The sequence below is a fragment of the Atractosteus spatula genome, chromosome 17, assembly GCF_055471065.1.
Source record: "Atractosteus spatula isolate fAtrSpa1 chromosome 17, fAtrSpa1.hap1, whole genome shotgun sequence".
NCBI lineage: Eukaryota > Metazoa > Chordata > Actinopteri > Semionotiformes > Lepisosteidae > Atractosteus > Atractosteus spatula.
Window position 1 is genome coordinate 6,530,105 of NC_142722.1, and position 19,667 is coordinate 6,549,771.

A 19,667-nucleotide genomic window follows, 5' to 3' on the forward strand; every position below is an offset into this window, starting at 1 on the left:
GTTTTCTGCTCCAAAGACTTATTCCTTTTATACAGCTCAAGATCTTCCTGTGCAAAAATAACTGTTAGAAAAATTCACTAGGATTCCTCTTAAAAATGACCAACTCTTCCTTTTCCAAACATTTCTAGAAATTTGCTGTACCTTACAACAGCACCCTCTGTTTATGACCCTGCGCTACCTGGATATTGTATCGCCTAGATTGCTAGAATGCAGCCGAACCTCAGGTTTCTGGCTGATGAGCACGTTGCCGTAGTGCGTGTGGGCTGGAGGGGCAACGAGGGTGACAGAACAGACCTTCACTGGACGTCAGCTGGCTCTTCAGCTCCGTGTACTTGCTGGGGTCCGCCTTGGGGGGCAGCGGGGGCTGGCTGTCCATCTGCAGGTCCTCCAGCGCATCCAGGCTCGATTTAGACTGGCAGGGAGGGACAGCGAGAGAGACAGGGGTACAGGGGTGCACGTGAGATGACAAACCTTTGTGTTGCATTGACTTGCCAGTTCGCTTGTTATTTTTAGCAGTAGCACTCACTAAAAATAAACCAGCTTGATAAAAAGAATAAAGCAGCTTGTCAGTGATGTCTCACTAGCGATTCGGAGGTTCATCTTTGCTGCTGGTTTTGCCCTGCAGCATTATAGTCCACAAACCTACCACACTTCAGACATGGAACTGCACTAATTGGAAACAACAGCGCAGGTTCCAGGTCAGTGCATGTCTTATCAGAAAAGGAATGAGAAAACAAGAATCTGTTAGTCCAATCAGATCCGCTCACCATAATCAATAAAGAGCAATAGTGCTTGCTTAAAAGCCTTTACAGTACTAGCAGTGGAGACTGTGGAAAGAGCAAAACTGGAAATTTAAACGCAAGACAGAAACCAGTATTTCCTTAGGCTTCACACATTGCAGTGTTTAACCCAGCAGCAATGGACAGATCATCTGAGTGGAACCCAGCCCATGTCTTGCCTGAGGGGAGCGTGATCAAAGCACTGCTGCTCCCAAACCAGCTGACCTCATTCATCCCAGCAGCTTCAATGGGCAATAAAAGCCCACCCTTGCACTTCTATTCACTTGGATAGAAAACAGATGCTTACTTTGGTTCTGTGGATGTTGGCGTGAATCCCGTTGTCGCTGATTTTCACCGTGATCTGCCGGTCCGTGAGGCTGGGGTGGAGGAACGGAGGCTTGATGCATACCTGCGGTTTTTCCCTGGGGTCCGCTATATACCTGCAAGACGGCGAAGTTACAGTCAACAGTCTGGGTGAAGTGTACATCAACGCTGCCCCACTTGGACGCGGCGAGCCTGCTACCATCGATTTCCCATAGGAAAATTGTTGTCTAAAGCGGGACATTTTTGCAGGACATCCTTAACCTCTGACCTCTGTAACCTCCGACCTCTGCACAGCTTGTCACAGCAGCTGGCTGAAGACAGCTGCGGTGGTGCAGTTTGCTCAGACGCAGGGGGGCAGGTGACATGAGCACACGACGAGGTTGTCCCGTCTCCAAACCTGGACAACCTGCCGGAGCAGCTGCGTGCACACACCTCACCCACAGAGGTCCCAGGCCTCAGCTGTGAAGGGACCACGCAGCCCGCCGATTTGATTTCAGGAGAAACACGGTGCTCTTGTGACATTAAATATTTAAGACACCGTTTTCTTTTTTTTTTGGTTCTAAGAAAAGCTCTTTGACATGCAAATGTGTCGTTTCTTTTGAAGAACGTCCCAGGGAGGCAGATGGCAGCACAAATCAAATCATCTCGCGGAACAATGTTTTGGAAGAAAGAAAAACGCAAAGCACAGTAATTGCAAAGTAATAGCAGTGACTCACACTCTTAGGAACAATACTACAGCCCACAGAAAAAAAAATCTGAAAAGGAAAAACGGGATTTTAGTTTCCGACTCTAAAAAGGCAAACTAATTGCCCCCTTCAGAATACCCAGAACTTGTGTGCATTGTCACAAGTTTCCTTTCAGTCATTTTGTTTTGTTACGGTGCTATTTTAGAAGCAAACTGTCTGAACTGTTCCATAACACTCGTACCCTGTAGGACAAAGCCTCTCTCGCCATCTCTGAGGCAAACCAGAAATTTTAGGAGCTGTTTTCATGGTGTCTATGCACAGTTAATGGAAAGAAATTGAAAATCACTGACAACTGAAGGTGAACCTGTAAGTGTTGGGGCCTAGCACCTACCTTGGGGCGAGTGGACTGCACAGGACGTGCTCCACGTTTCCACGGCAACCTCGGGTGAACGGGTTGACCCCCCCGCGGAACTTTCCGGTCACCTACAGCACAGGAAGCTACATTATTATTTATTTAGCTGACTTTTGTATCCAAAACAGCTTAGACTGGCACCCTTTTATACAACTGGGTATTACACCGATTTTGTTTACTGGTACGAGTAAAACACTTTTCTCAAGTGAACATCAGCAGCGCCTCATGGGGATTTGAGCCTAATACCTAATACCTAAGGAAAATTGATTTAACAGTTCACAGAAACAAATTGTGCCCGTGTTACAAAAAGGTAAGCCAGTACAGTGTGTCACTGTACCAGAATCCACAACTCTTCTTCAGAATCCACTTCGACCGTTAAAAAAGGATTCAGTGTAGAAAAGCTTGGAAAATTGAACATTCCAAGCCCAGTTATGAATGGCTGGATTTTACTGGGCAGAGGAAAGAAGTCTCTGTACACAGAAAGTTGACCTCATTTTCCTTCATTGTTTTACTAGTTCTCAGACTGCTTCAAATACATGCTGCAATTGTACCTCTTTAGTACATTTACGATAGCGATGGTCTTAAAATGATATAAATGATGGGCCAAAAAGACATATCTTCGGTATAACCCTCCTTTCAACACCAACTTATTACCCCTTCATCGTCTGCCTGATGTGCTTTACCCTGCCTCAGGCATTCTGCCCTGTTGCTGGAGCCTTACTGCTGTGTTACAGCAGCCTGCCCTGCTGTCAGAATCACACTCTTATGATCTCTGCATCCAAGCATTTTGGCTCTCCACACTGTCCTCTTCAGCTAGGTGGAGAGTTCTCTGTTCACGGCTTCTTCTGGCTCAATCGCGTCACTCCCCTGCTGTCAGAATCTCACCTGCTCGTTTGTCGTCCGGCCCCTGGCAACCAGAACCATATGGAAGGTGGTGAGTCCGATGACTGGAATAAAGAACAGGCCGGCCACACACATCACCACCAGGCTGCACGGCTGAGTCAAGGAACGTTAGTCATTCACCAAGAGCCGCACAAGGAATGGGACAAGTAACACCTTTGTGTATCTTAGAGGAAATGCCAGCTTTTCGGCACCTTGCAGTTGCAGTAGGCAAGATAAGATAAGAGATCACTTTATTGGCCATATACAATCTCTTGTATTAGGAATTTGTCTTTTCGCATAACCCAACTTGCTCTCCATGAGACACACAGACAAGGAGAGAAGTTTGGGGTCAGAGCACACACATTTATACAGCGCCCCTGGAGAAGGTGGGGTTAAGGGCCTTGCTCAGGGGCCCAACAGAGTAGGATTACTTTGCTGGCTGCGGGATATGAACCGGCCACCTTTCAGCCACAGGCACAGATCCTTAGCCACAGAGCCACCGGACCGCCCGTAGTAGGGCAGTAGGGAGAAACACATTATTAAGGGGAAGGCATTTAAACTGGAGAACAGATGGCACTTCTTTACACAAAAGAGTAACTAGGCATGTTGTTGAAACTGATATGATTTCAAGAAATTGCTGGATGAGATCCTCAGCAACCTAGTGAGCTAGATATGGCAAAAAATATCTCCTGTTGTTTACAGACTCTTATGTTCTTAAAATAAAAGGACTGCTAATCCCACCTAACACACTTCCATACCTTCACTGAAATGCACGCTATAGCTGAACTTAAAGACATGTCCCAAATTCTCAAAAAGCTGACCACCACACTCTGTCCACCTGGATTTTGAGAAAAACCTTATTTGCATAAAACAAATGAAAAATGTCTGCCGTGTACTAAAACAAAAGACCACATCCAACACATCCAAATGCGATTCCCATTTCTCCAATTCCTAAAACGACTAACTGTACAAACTGAAGACATTCACATTGGCAGGCTGTTTGAAGCTGGCTGCTCAGGAGAGAGACAATCAGTCTAACACAGGAGCCCCTCTGTGCATCTTGCTTTGATAAATCATCATCCTCAGGTGCGAGACCAGGTTTGGGGATGGGACAAGCTACAGCTGAGCCCCTGGCTGTCCAGCAGGTCCGCCTAGCCCATCGGGAATAAGCTGCCCTGCTGGGTTGGGCAACAACACTGGATACGTGACCGTGGTGTGCAAGGCGCCCAGCCTCTCCAGGTGGTGCAGCACGAAGAGCAGGCCGAAGGAGAAGACGCCAACCATGTGTGTGCTGAGCGACAGCAGGAACAGGAAGAAGTAACGGTAGTTCCTGCGGCCGATGCAGTTGTTCACCCAGGGACAGTGATGATCAAAGTCCTGCAGGGAGAAAACAAAAGCTGCCTGAGCCCCTGGTAAATCTACACACTGAACTTCAGCCAAGTTTAAATACAGGGGCACTACTTCTGCAAAGGCAAATAACCAGTCTGGTTTGTACGGGTTTACATCATGTACTAAACTAACAGCATTGCATTTTCTTCTGCCATTTAGCCAGGTGTGAAGTTTACCGACACAAAATTAGAAACACTTTTTCTATAGTCTGTATAGAACCCTGTCAACATCTGCTAATCCTTTATGTGATCAGGCCCAGGTTTATTCATCTTCACTGCACATGTAGTATGGTGGTGAGCTTATTACTTCACACTGCGAGACTTGACTTATTTATATGCATATTTAACATCGCTTCATCAAAAAGGTAAATTTCATGATTATGTGTTCATGTACGATTAGAGCCTGGATCTGATGTGACTCAGCTCTCAGGATTTCAAACAGAAGTGCATTGAAATTCTGAATTCCTGCTGTGTCAGTCTCTATCTGGAAGAACTCAGACAGTAAACATTTCAATACAGACATCAGGGCTCAAAACAGACGAGATTATGCAGAGCTTACATTTGAAACTGATTAGGAGCCTGTTAGTTCCAAGAGAACTCTTGTCCCTGGTTCATATTTCAATTTCCTGCTCTTCAGAAGTAAATGTATAAGTAAGCAACTGTAGTCAAAATGAAATACCTACAAATGGAGCAAGGTTTTTATTCTATACTCATGGTTTGCCACAGGGTTGTTTTCCATTATCTGTAAAGGAAAATCATCCTGTCATACTCTTAAACTCATCTGAAAACTCAGAAAACTAAGAGGTGAGTCTTCTCCACCTGTCTCTCATATTGCTTGCAGTGCTGAGGCATACTGATTGTTTTTAAAAATCAATGCAGCATTTTTAATGGACTGGAAGGAGCAGGCCAAATCTGATCCCATCATTCAGAGAAAGTAGTTAATCGAGAACATCCAGCGGAAGAGTTTGAATTAAACAATAAGAGTTGGATCCTCAGACACTAGTGACAAAGATGCACAAATTCAATTTTAGAGGGCAGCAAAGTCCCATTATGGACTTATCTGGATCAGTTTAGCATTTCACCAGTTCTTCTGGGTGCTGGAGACCCAAAAACATCTGATCATTTGCAGCCCTCGAGGACTGGGGCTGTGTATCACACTGGTCCTATTCACAACAGCGCACAAGAGACGGATCTTCACTCAGGGGGCCATGGGGTTCTTGAAGAAGCCATGTGGCTCGAACCACAAGAGCTTGATGGATTTCTCAGATCATTAGCCTTTTTGCAATGCTTTTTTTGTTCTAAAAGGAAAGGATGCTTGTTTTTATGCATTCTAGGAAGACAAACACGAATGAATGGGGTCTTGATTTAACCCCACTGCCAGTGCGTGCATCAGTGACTTCTTATGTTCCACTTGTTCATTGGTTTTTCAGGGAAAAGAAAGAATATTACGTGGTAGCATACACAATAATGAACAAAAGTGAACTATCATCGAAGACTAAACAAACTGTGTAAATCCAACAATAACATAAAAGCAGAAATAAAGGAGTAGGAAAAGGAAACCAGAGATTTGGAAGACATAAAGCAGAGGAAGAAAGAGAAAAGAAAGGATAAAAAGGTAGTGAAAGAACAGAAGAGGGAAGTCACAGTCTTTAAGGTCTTTTATTTGACTGGGTTGAGCTGCAAGCTCTTCAGGACGTCTGAAAAGGGCTGCCAGGCCCCCACGTCGCCCCTGCGCCCGAGCCACGGTGCCCGGGAGCCCTCTCACCTCCACGCAGTTGTCACAGACGCTGCAGTGGGAGCAGCGCGGGGGCCGGTAGAAGTGGCAGGTGGCACACCACTTCATCCGGACCTGAATTCCCTTGATCTCCACGTTCTTGTAGAGCGGGGCCCGGAAATCGTCGTCCTTGTCCTCATCCTCGTCGGCTGCAGGAAAGTGGGGAATTCACAGAGCTTGGGTGCACTGGACAGGCGGTCTACACGTAGCTGCTGTTATCACACAAGTTTAGGAATACATGTCATCCCTGGACAGTTGATCAGAGTAGCTGGTCTACTGTACCAATCAAATAAGTTCCCTTTCCACCCCAAAACTAAGATATGAATAACACAGTATTAAATACCTCTCCAGATCTGAGGTATTGTGAACAAACACAATAGTCTCAAAGACAAATTACAGGGAGGGAAACCAGAATGATTAATCTTGTTTTATAGCTATTTAGTATGAGAGTTTACAGCTGTGTAATTCCCATAATCTCTATAAAACTTCCTCTTCATCCCAACTAGATTAAATATTTCATCCCAAATCCAGGTCACAGTGACAGGAAAAGCTGATCCAATAATCCTCGTTTTTGCACTCAGGACCGTCTGCTCCCAGGAACAGTTAGAGAGAGGCTGCTGGTCTCTTAAAGACACTTTCAGTGCTCAGATATGAACTGTTAGCACTGAATCTTGGCATTTCAGAGGACAAATTATTAACACAAGGTCTGCATGTGAACTCCAGTTTACTAATGTGGACTAATAGGTACCAATGTGTCACAATGCCTGAGACTACTTTGGTATTATGTTGTTAAATCTTCTGATGGAGATCCACATCCTTGTGAGCCAGCACAGAGAAGCGACAGAGTGCAGAGGAACTCAAACACATGTACTCGCCCCCTTCTGAGAGCACAACACAGTGGCGTCAATTAAAAAGGACAGCCAGGTCAAACGTTTGTGCCAACGTTGCTGTCTTACTGATGAGGTGAGGTGTGGCTGGGGTTTGGTGCCAATTAGCCTCCGGGAAAAAGCCAGAGAAAAAGACCCTGCTCAGCATGCTTGTGGAAGAGCTAAACAAAAACACTACTCGCGAGTTCAAAGGTCAATCAGTGCTGCTCAAATTTCCTCCACTGGCGCCTTCAGAGGTCTCGCAGCAATCTTCTTTCAGTATGTAGTCCTTCCTCCTGGGATTCAGGCACGCCATTGGTTGCAGAACCTAAAGTTAATTTTATCCTGCTATGAAAAGCAGGCCTAAATCTAGGCAAATACCTCAGATGGTTCTACAGAGCAAAAATAAAACCTGCTATGCTGAGAGCATGTCAAGTATAGAGATCTTGCTGAATTCTGGTGTGTGATATGAACACAATTCTTCATTTTAAGGGATATCATAACTAGAGAAGCTCCTCCTAACAAGATTTCAATCCTGTTAGATCACTGAGTCGCCTCATCTCTCTGAGCGAGGGCAGCGGTAGCTGGTCCTCGTTCACCTTCTCCGAGACTGGCCGCGTTTCCATGACGACCAGGTAGGAGCGGAGAGGCTGAAAGCTTTCGTAATTTTCTTGGGGAGAAAAAAAAAACGGACCTGCATCATCAAAAAGAGAGGCAGCCGCCGGAGCCAGCTGCTTGTATCTTTGCGAGGCCAAAGGGCCGCTGGGTTGGGTTTTTTTTATGCGAAAGCTAAACTTTCATCCGCACAGGGAAATAAGAACGCCTGGGTCTGAGAACGGCCATTTGCACATCTCGGGGGTTTCTGGAAGGAAAACAAAACCTCCTTTTTTCCAGATCGTTAAAATGAGAAAAAGTCTAAGAAAACTGTAATTGACTTGCTAATTAAGAGGTGAAAAGGCCAGGACATTGACAGGGAAGTTGTGCTGTTGACAGAAAAAGAAAGGTTAAAGATGGAGAGAGAACACACTGACCTCGAGGGAACACTCCTGGGTCCATGAAGGTTGCCATGCTGAAATTGGCCAATACAAACAAAAATACAACCCCATTGTACAGGGGGACAGCTGGGGAGATCGCCTGTGTCAGCCAGGGGCACCTGGGGAGAAGCACACGGAAGAGGAGGAGCTGTAGCTCTGTCAGGGACCTCTGGGATAAAGCACGTCTCGTCTGCGTTTCTGTCTGTGCGCACATCTGAAATTCAGGAGGCCTGGCGCAGCCCTCCGGAGCGCCCCACCCCAGCCTCCCCCGAACGCCACAACTTTTCATTCTCGGCGGAAACAAAAAAAAATGCAAAGGGAAGTGAAATTCAACGCTTGCCCTCTCTCACTAGGCACTAGGTACATCCGGTGCCTAGAAAAAAAAAAAACACGCTCTTGATAATGTTGTTTGGTGTTGAAGAACAGAACGGCACAGCACAGTGTCTTTGGCTTTAAAAAACACCAGCAATGGAGCAGGAAGGTTCCCTGCGTTGCTGTAAAGCGGGCTGCTTGCCCACAAAAGCCGCAGGCCACCTTGCGAGCACAGCGAAGGAGCTCTTTCGGCCTCTTTAATCCCAACAGCTACACTGCGAAAAACATGAAACAAAGGCTAAACGCAGCATAAAGCTGGCAACGTGAAAAAGTAGGACTTTACAGCTCAGAAGATCAAAAGACATGGTCCACAGATTTAGAACTTATCCTTTAAACAAGCTCTCAAACAAGAATTTAAACCACGGCTAAAAAAAAAAAGGTATGGTTGGTTAGTCACAGACTTTGAGGAGACAAATTCGGATACTCAGGGGGTGTATTTTGATTTCATCTGGAGGCCTGATATACTGTATGGTTAAGGAAGGTGTGGCAAGCTGTATTGCCCACCCCAGAGATGGAGAAGAGAAGAATTACGCCAACCAGGCTGGTTTTTTCAATCCAGGCGTCGGCTAGCCACGTGTCAGAGTAGGACTGAGGGAACTGGTAGCTCGGAAAGCTTCAGGTGCCTTTAACAAGGTTCGCTCAAAAAGTGAACGTCTTGGTTTTAAAAAAGATTTTAATGACACTGTCACAACGCCTGTATGAGACAAGAATTGTTTATGATCCTAAAGGTTTAGATCACACTTCAGACTTCAAACACCTCTGACATGCACCACAGAAAAGAACGGAGCTTCTCTCTCGTGATGGACAGCGACGTCACACAAGGGGTTAGATTCATCGTGGATGTTTTTAATGAGCCCTCATTTCCTCAAAAGTGACATCATCAAACTGCCATGATCTAGCCGTGTAGTTTACTACATTTTGTGCTTTTGGCAAAACACAAGGTTTGCCACGGTGCACACCTCGTTTTAATAGCCTCTACCCTATTAAGTCACAAATTCTAAAATCTGCGGAGCCTTTAATTGTTAGTTTGCTAAAGTGTGACAAGCTGTGAAAGATATCAGCTGAGAAGCCTATTTTCTGCTTTCTGCTCAGCGGAGCTTCAACAAGTTCATGTTTCGCTTCTGTTTCTATAATACCTTGAAAAGAAAAAGCCTGGGTGACACCTAAGTGACTCTGGTCATGAGAGAGTTGCATTGGAAACAGCCTGTGTTGTGCACAGCTCCTTCCTGCTGGACAGCTCCTTCACCGGTGGGATGTCCATTAGAACACAAGAAGGAGATCCAGGGACTTCAGCAAACAGGACTCTGAATGATAGCTGCCATCAAGAAAGCCAAGGATCTACATAGGAGTCTTGTCAGATTTGCTTCCTGTTTGCTCCTGAGCTCACTTACAACTCCCCTCCCAGAACATGTTTAATAATTCATAGTGGATGGCAGAAGACTGAGCTGATGCAGGTTAACGAGCAGATCAGTGGCAAACATGAGCTTTAACTTTGCCCTGAAGGTCTGCCATGCATGTCCACTGTAATAAAGGTCGGAGCCAAGCAGCCACAACGGCAGGGCACTATCGATGATGGAAACAAGGCATTGCACTCACCTAATGCTGTGTGTCGCAATAGTGCTAGGCACAAATTACACAAGACAGCAAGGCCTTTCTGGAGAAAGGTTAGAACATGTCACAAAGCTCACAGTCAATCCTGCTGCCCTTTCACACAATGTCCCAGTATACCCACACCTCTCTGAATGACATTCTTCTCGGGACTCGTGAATGCCAGTGGGTCAGAGGTGTGGGTATGTAGGGAATCATTGAGCACACAGTGCTCAGAGCACTGTAGGTGTACTGTCCACTTTCCAAGAAATCTGGGTACTGTTGAGTCACGAATTAAACAGAAATGATGGCATAGACGCTACTCAAGCACTCAGAATCACTCAAATGGGCTCGTTGGCAGGGAAAAGTCTTATATTCATTGCGCCTTTATTTATTGAATCCTGGCACACAATCCCTGGAGGAGCCAGTCTGCAAATGTACTCAAGTAATTGAAGCCCAATGGTTAAAGTTGCCGTGTGATATACTGGAGCTGTACCACTTGAGGTAACAATGTGGAGTAGTGGTTCAGACTCTGTACTGCTCTGGACTAGAGGACTACGAGTTCAATTCCAGAGTGTGGTGCTGCTGTTGTACCCTTGAGCTCAAGACTGCTCCAGTAAATGCCTCGTTGTGTAAATGGGGCTCCAGGCTGTCACTATAAATCAGAGTTTGGTCTCAATTGACTCATCTGGGTTTTATAAAGGATTAAATTAAAAATAAGACTGCTACTCACACCAGGATGCTCGTCTGCTTTGCACTAAGCAGGTGCGAATCAGCTCCCAGGAGATTCTGCATCGACATTTTGTGTAAAATTCCTTTTGCGAGGTGTATATATATCAGATGCTAAAAATTGCTTCTTAGTGCAAATGGGGAAATAAATGCAGTGCACATCCCTTTGAATAATTAGTCACTTCACTGAAATGTAATTTAAAGAGTAGGAGAGATCCAGGTAGGAGATCTCCTTCCGGTGAAGGCTTCATTTGGTAGTTAAATGATGATTAGCCTTTTAAAAAAAGAATAGCAAGACTAAGAGTTTTAGGCACATTCATCACATAGAATACAACCAAGCAGAAAAGCACTTAACATGTCCAGTAACTTCAGGAATAGGGCAGCCCTGATTGTTCAGGCAAAAATACCTTTTCTGGTATAAGGCACAGTCTTTAACAACTGAAATCAGGAACTGTGGAAGTGCAAACTTAAAAACCACTTCATGTTCTTAAGAAGAGGTGTTGTATTTAAATTTAGAACAGGAGGCACCTCTTCGAGCAAAGGACTGTGGGAGTGTAGAGGAAGCTAGACCAGCTATGTTGTAGCCCATACCTTGGCTTCTTTCAAGAAATGTCTGAATGAAATTCCGGGATCAATGAACTACTACTAAACAGGTTAGATTGGGCCTACTGGTCTCCCTCTTGTTTGTAATCTTATACAAGAAACATTTTACAATGGGTATGGCTGCTCACTGAAGTGCATTTTACAATGCTCCTCTGGGAATGCATAAAGTATTTTGAATTGAATCATGCTCAGCTCCTAAAACTACAGAGGTGCAGTGGACAGGAATGCGCTGGGAAGTCAGAGATGCCAAACAGCTGCCTGTACTGACCAATATTAGAGAAGGACAGGTCGAGACAGTAATATAAGCAGGTTTTTTTTTCCTCTAACCTACAAGCACTGCTGACTTTGGATACCGTATATAAGCAAATACCACAGAGATACAGTTACCAGCACTGTAGTCACTTCCAAGATGACTTGTGCTGCTATTATCTTTTTGATCTTCAATTCAAGCTTTTCCTGCTCACAGGAGCAACAGAGGCCTTTCCCAAGGGACTGCAGTGTATACCGAAAACGACATGGATATACAAACGAGCACAAAATAAGTCTAGCGCTTGCTCAAAGAACAGGGCCACAAGGGCAGGGCAAGATTTTCATCAGTTTGTCTCAATCACATTGTCACTCCAGCCTTGGGAATAACACTTCGCTACATCCTGTACTGACGGTTTTTCAGAGCTAATTGGCACCCTAACCAGATCAAATTAATAGCATTAGTAGGAATTCTGTGATGGAGCACTAAATTACTTGTGTTTTGGGAACACCAACTGGGCCACAAGAGTGTCATATCGAGATCAGGCACCTTCAGACAGCCCCACAGACATTTTTGAAAATAGTACTTCAGATGGTTACTCCGTTTACAAAACAATGTCATTTGCCTCCTGCTTTAACCTGCTTCCCTTTGTTACTCCCTAAACCACAAACTTGTACTTCCCAATTTTTCCACATCAGGGCTTCCCATCCCAAGGATGAAGGCTCCTTCATGCTGGCAGTTTATTCACAGCTCGCTCTTTGTCAGCCTCAACCACGTGCGGCCAGGTGCAGATGTAGATCCTGTATTTCTACATGGGAAAAGTACCCAGAACATGGTTTTCACTGCCTTGCAGCGATTTCAGCCCATAAAACAGGAAGCAATCTTGCGGGTCTACTGGTGTCTGCTGCACAAACTCCAGAGCAGCACACATAATGGCAAGCAAGCTCCTGAGTTACTTGTGACCCTAAAAACCTCCTTTATGCTTTATGGTAACACTGCTGCTCAGCTTGGCAGCAAGAGGGGAGTGCACATTGTCTTAATGCGGGTATGCATTAACATTTGTAATAGGTGTACTGACCCTCTTTTTCTCAAATCGCCTCCCAAAAAATAATCTTGTAAAGGCAGCCCAGTCCTAGCTAAGAGCTAAGATGAGGGCCAAGCAATGACTTTCACCGAAGTGTATTCCACCAATACTCTCTAGATACAGCTGTATTTGCCTCATCATCATCTGTGTTCCACACTTACAGGCACTCCAGGACCCATTTAGTTTCTGAACCTTCACCATAGTTCCTTGTGTGCAACAAATCCAGGGGTGATCTTGGCCGAAGATGCCCAGACAGACTGACCCAGTCTCAAAAACCAGCCAAAAGCCAGCATTATTATTAGTCAGCGAAGAATTAAACTGCTATAATCAGAGATTACCATAAAAGCGATTAAAAATTACTCATCCCTCAAAACTCTGGGGAATCTGTCTTCATCTCTTCTCAGACCTTGGGTGCATAAGAAACTTGTAGGAAAGGACTCCTGGGTTATGTGAAACTAATTAGCTTGCGTTGTGTAAGGGACTCCTGCTGCTAATTTTGTTGCTTTTTTCCCTGAATAAATAAGGTTTAATACTGACATTTATCTGACATCTGAAATTCCTAGCGTCCATATGCAAGCAATGATTCACATCAGCACATTTACTTTATCCAAAATGTAAGATTTCAGGGGAGAAGTTTCAAGTAAAAATAATTTTGCCTGTGACAACTCACAAATTTGCCTTTGTGATAGACTGCTTTCTGAAGCACTTCATTTTTCAACAGCCAAAGACTAAACAGTGCACAGAAATACTTAAGAACATATAGTGGGAAAAAAAAAACTGCAAAGTCTTTTAAGAAAACAATCCTGCACCTCTTGGTCACAGCATGTAACCTAAAATGTTTTTTCTGACACTGATAATACAATGGCCGCTTTTACAGTTAAATCGTAGTTAAGATCCAGGAGGTTCGTTTCTGGATTTAATCTGAATATTCCACTAAGAGCAAGTCCTGCATTACACTAAGGTACCAAAAACATTTCATTTTACAAAATTTGAAAAAATAATTAAAAAAAATAGTACTGTCAATTTAATAACAAACGACCACAGAAAATATTTGTTCCTTTTCTGCTGCAATACAAATTCTACAACCAGGCCTATTCAGAACAAAAGTGTAGTTACTTAAAGAAACCCCAGAAAATCTTTTAAATGATACTGAGATATCAAGTTAAATATTTAAAGGAAAGTTGCTCTCTGCTCTTAAAATATAAGTAAAAAGTCTAAATTATGTCTGACGTTTACAATTGAGGAAGCTTAAAGAAAGATGAATTAAAATAAAAATGTGATATTTTATTAATTAAACAGAACTCCCTTTGTCAAATTGTTGGTCATAGGGCAAGATGAGCTCATCTTTTTATCGTGATCTGATCACAAGATCAGATTTATTTAGAAATTCAACACCATGAAGACGGCTGCATCTGGACAGCAGCTGGATAATTTGACAGGAGAGAAACTGGTTCCCAGCGCTAATCGCACCACAAAAGAAAGACAACGGGGTCCTCAGCTTCTTCTTTCGGACCTCCTTCAGCTGGCCATCAGACCCGTGAATCTGTGAGAGCTCTGTGTGAGACACAGTGGGGCTGCCTGTACCAGACTATGGCTCCTCGTAGTTCTCAGAGCTGGGCAGCACCACTTCCCTGATTGTGGCCAGTTGCATCTTGCCAAAAAGCTGGGCCTCCCAGCTCATGAGAATCCCAAAGCTGCAAATCGGAGATGTACCTTTGGTAAAAAAAACTCATGACAAAACATGCTCCATTATACACACAGCTTTAATCAACACTAGCTAACAACTAACAGCAACGCCTCAGACTCAATGCACGTCTGCACTATGCAGTTTTTGCGTGGTCTACCATGACTTTTTTTCCCCACTACTGCATATTTATTATTCTCGGCAACATATTTATTGTTCTGTTGTTATTATTTATTATGTTTGTGACGTACTGTCTACCTTGTGTGGTGTTGTCTGTTGTACAGTGTTGTCTGCTACTGTGTACATGTCCTGAGAGATCAGCGCGAATTCCAATGTACATCTGCATATGGCAATAAACTCGTCTACTCTACCAAGGAGAACCAGAAATTCTATTGAATAGGATGAGCAGAGGAATGGGCACATATGAGTGTTGGAGGGGTAGAGTTCACAGTCTATATCACTGCCCCTTTTATATAAAGTCGGAGAACACACTTAAAGTTTTACTCATCACATCGCCCTAATTTAGTAAAGCGATGATTGACTGAATCTCTCCAACAGAATGTTACAAGCAGCCCGTAGGAGACTGAAGCCCTGCAGTACCTGTCTGCTCTGGCTCAATCCAGTGACAGTAAGCTGCTGCATTCTAAGGCCAAGGAGGGCTGGCTGGGGCTGCTTAAGCTAGTTATTTTAGACGAAAGAAAATAATATGGGTCTGGCCGTAAGACATTTGCAATAGAGATTAAATCTGCATATGATACCTTAGAAATGAACAATTTTGGGGAAAAAGAGCAATCAAAACTAACAGTCTTGAAGTGCACGTGACTGTCTCCTAAAGACTTTTTTTCCCCCCCAAATTCCCATAATAAGGCATTAAACGTCTCGACACGTTTTGATTCTAATTTCCATGCCTTGTATATTGGCAAATTTCAACACAAATTAAGGTTCGGGATCGTCTAGCATTTTGACGTTTTGCTGCCTCTAAAATTAGCCCAGTAATTACAGTTCACCAAACAGGCTGATGACATTTCAGTGTACATATCTGAAAGGCATAATCTAAAAAGAATGAGCAGGAACAAAACCCAAGATAAGTCTGACATTTGCAATTGAGGAAGATAAATTAGAACCAACGGTATTCCGCCTGATCTTTTATTAATGAAACATGTGAGCAATATTAGCAATATTTGATCATTCTCTACATCATAACACTTCTTATGAGTCAGTACACACTTCCAGTGCAACTCGTATTTAATGAGCAGTATTCATGTAGTGTCCTCAGTCAGTGTTTATCCATCAGCAGCGCAATATTTACAGACACCACATTTCATGTTGAGCCCGCAGGCACAATTCAACGCTTTCTTAAATTTACATCCATGGATGAAACTTTTTACCCCCAGACACTCCCACACAATTCCTTTCTGCATGCTCCAGTCATCGTAAGCCAGATTCCTATCATTCACTCTGCATTTAAACCGGATAGGGGCCAAAAACATTTCCAAGAGGAGCCCTGAAAGAAACTTTGTGTTACGCGATTCTGATGAGATGAGATGAGAACGACTGCTAAGAGTGTGTGTTTGTAATATTTCAAACTTTGCCATATTTTCAATATTAAGTTAACACTCCAGACACATGCAGATGAGCTTCGAAGACTGCCCACTGCAAGCTTCCAATTCCTGTAAATCCCTAATCCACCACAGACAGCTCTGTGTGGCAAAAGCCATGCATCTCTGAAAAGAAACAGAAAACATCCCCGAGTTTTTTTCATTCGCTAATCTCGTCAAGCTGTCCCGAGATTGTGAACTTGGTGGCTGTGTCCCTCTGCCTCATACCAAGGCCCCAGATGGGGAGACGACTGGGCCATGGAGTTTGCTAACCAGTCACTACTCAGAGAGTTCAGAGCCCTGATTATCATGAGCAATGCCACAGTGAGTTGGAGATGAGCTCCCCCAGAGCATCATTCCAAAACACGAGGTTTGGAATGCTAGTGAAGCATTTTTAACACCCCCTTCCAAGGCAGTCACAGAACATCAAACACACGCTCTGCATCTTGAAGCTGGTCGATTATTTTAGACAGCCTGCATTAAAGCTTGCAGAATCCTCAAACAGCTCTCTTAGGGGCCACCTTTACCAGAATGATGCTGCTTTCCTGAGCCCTTTTACTGCCATACTGCATGTACTTCTGAGACTTCAGCCTTGATTTGGCATTCGGGCAAGCACTGGAGCAAAGTATCAGTGGATAGGCTTTCTGCATAAGCAGCTGGGAAGGTAATAGGAGACTGAAGGCCATCTACAGTATAGATTCTTTAGGAGGGCATTTTTTAAGACGTCAAAAGAGGGCTGGTCATGCCCTGACTCTGGAACCCTGGAGTCAGCCCGGGTTCCTGACGTCGGACGAAGAGGAGCTGGAGAACGTGGTCGAAAAGGCCTCAAGAAGCCTTCGCCCAGAGCTCAGATTCTACAGCTGCTCCCACATTTTCCGATTTGGACTGAACAGACAGTGCTGAAAAAAATAACTAACGGCTACAAATAAGTAGACATGATTCTAAGTAGCTGACTTCTCTAACCTTTCTGTTGCAACATTAACCTTAAGGCAAACTGTCTTAAAAGTCTTAACTGAATAAGAACCACTGAGACTTAACTTTTCTAAAATCTGCCCCAGGAGTAACTGCTGCCATCCTAATCATAGTCCCATATCTGGGTCTACAGAGCTAACTCATAACCTGTAACACTGAATTCACCCAACTAGTGGAGCCCAACCCATGAGCAGCCCAAATCCTAACAGACATCAAACACTGACTCTATTCCTAGTCAACACCAGTGAAAACCAAATGCTAATGCTAAAAAATCCATCCCCATCTCTAAATTCCACTCTGCCTCCAGGATTCCCACACTGGTGCAGTCCGGTCCCACATCTTGAGTTCCTCCGTAGCTGACCCACTCAAAAAACAAGAAAATTACAGTTCTTAGGGCTGGGAGAAATGACTAAGAATGAAGGTGCAGATGCAGACTTTAACTAGAGGAGCACCTGCAGATATGCTAACCACATCCAAGGGTTTCATACAGTATATTCTTCCCAGAGGGGCACATCTGGCAGGTTTAGGAATGAGAAGGTGTGTCTCCGACTGGGACACTTGCAGCACACTGACGGTCAGAATCACATGTTTCTGTTTCCAACTGGCTTCTACAGGGAGCGCGAGTTAAGACCTCCTATAAACAAGGAGAAGGAACGTGGGGGCAGGTCTCAATTGTAAAGAAGCCTCTAATGCTCTGAGTTTTGAAAGCACTCCCTCTTAATTTCCATTTGCGTTCCTTTGCAAACACTACAAAAACTGATCTTTCTATGTATTAAAACCTTTTAAAATACTACAGCAATTAACAACTTCACTAGTATTCCTGTTGTGATTACACTTAGATGAACCAGCTGCAAACCACAGATGCATATTAAAATGTTTATATATATATACGGAAAAGGCCAGTTCAGTGCTTGACTTCTGTCACTCTTAATTTTATGTTAAGCAAGGTCTGTTTCATTGGAATATTAAAACAGTCTCTTTACAATTTAGTAACTAACACCCACTAACACTAACTAACTTCACTTGTCTGTGGAGGATAAAATAGGTAGAGATAGGCTATGGGCTTGTTTGTTTTTCCTCAGCATAGCGTGTCAACTCCGATAAACTCCGATAAATCAATGGAGCAAAATCCAACTGACATCTATGCGAGGAAGATGATACCTGTGTAAAGGTTACAGAGAGTTTTAAAAAGGTTTTTCAAACACAGCAACATCACAGAGCAAGGGCAAACAGACAGCTTCCTCTGTGCCACACTACATGGAATTTATGTTTTAAGCCCAATTCCTATCTGGATGTCCCAACAGAGGAACGTTATAAATGGACTGTGCTATTTGCATTTCTCTGGTTGTTCAGAGCAATGTGTGGAGTTTAAGGTATGTGCCCATCTCCTCTCCAATGGCAACTGCCCGCCCAGCCCAAAGCACATTCCAACAGGGCCTTTATTTTAAGACAAGACTGTGCTATTTTCATGCCTGGTGAGCTGTATATTGTAGAAAAAGACCACATATGCTGATACAATTTGGTACAGAGTTATACCCCATTAACTGTAGCACTGTAACACACAGGAGATGATGCACATTAAATTGCTAAGAGTAGAGGCTAGAGACCTGCGATCTTTCGGTCTTTAAAGAAATAGCTGCTGTAAAACAGTGGAATCTTGACCATTTCAAAACCCTGCTTACATACACAACATAAACATATGGAGGACAAGAGAGTACTATCGACAGGAGAACAACATGCAACATAGGTTTCCTATATAACCCAGAAAACAGAACACAGGGTACAGGGCTGAAACTGTAGAAGTAACTCAAAACCTAGTATTATTAATAACAAAACAGTTGCTGGGGTTAAGACTTTAGCTTGCCTTGCTGTAATGCAGCAGGCTTGGGAAGCACTTCCAGAGTTATTGTCTACACTTGACCTACACTAACACAGCTCAACTTTAAAAGCACCCCAGTGAGAGCTGATGGGCGCTCCGACTCACTAAACTACACATTTTTGCTTCCTTACACAACAGGCCTTGATTGTTAGGCTTTATCTTCCAGAAGCACCTGTAAGCAGTCCTGTGTTTCTATGCATTGGGGAGGAATCAGACTTTCCTCCCCCCGACTCGCTCACTAGAGAATGGAAGGAAATTTGGATTATACAGCAACACTGCTACGCTACAGAATAGATTCTCCCAGAGGCTTCAATTATACTTTTTGTTTGGTATAACAGCACAAGACAAGTCTGGAAAGAGCAGCTCTCGTTTAGTTTAATACCATCTTACAGTAGAGATTACAGTACTTTACATTTAAATATTAAACAAAATATTAGATTTATCTAAACACACTGTGATGGTATCTACTGAAACAGTGATGAATACAGTGTCTTTGATCATTTCAATATTTTACACCACTTTACAATCACACAAGTACATTTTGTAGGATTTAGAACATATTTAACCACAGGACAAGATTACACCTACAGAAATTTGGGATTCTCTGCTTCATTTCTCTGTTTATATTTGTCTATTCAAATTACACATTTTGAAACGGCCTCCTGAAGACACACGTACTTCACTTATGTTTCATTTTATTTCATTATAATCATTTACTCAAACTTATTACATAAATTTCTCTTCTAATTCCCTTTGGCACCCTAGAC

General features: G+C 43.6%; 1 protein-coding gene across 1 annotated transcript in view; it reads right to left on the bottom strand.

Moving 5' to 3' along the window:
* zdhhc8b (zDHHC palmitoyltransferase 8b) overlaps nucleotides 1–19,667 on the bottom strand; it is an 80,465-nt gene that overhangs the window by 7,600 nt on the left and 53,198 nt on the right. The window contains exons 2-8 of the mRNA XM_088936072.1: nucleotides 8,143–8,264; nucleotides 6,237–6,394; nucleotides 4,288–4,460; nucleotides 3,087–3,189; nucleotides 2,181–2,272; nucleotides 1,087–1,219; nucleotides 295–412 (exon numbers count right to left, since the gene is read on the bottom strand). Coding sequence (XP_088792198.1) covers nucleotides 295–412; nucleotides 1,087–1,219; nucleotides 2,181–2,272; nucleotides 3,087–3,189; nucleotides 4,288–4,460; nucleotides 6,237–6,394; nucleotides 8,143–8,264 — 899 coding nt within the window. The remainder of the gene's footprint in view (nucleotides 1–294; nucleotides 413–1,086; nucleotides 1,220–2,180; nucleotides 2,273–3,086; nucleotides 3,190–4,287; nucleotides 4,461–6,236; nucleotides 6,395–8,142; nucleotides 8,265–19,667) is intronic.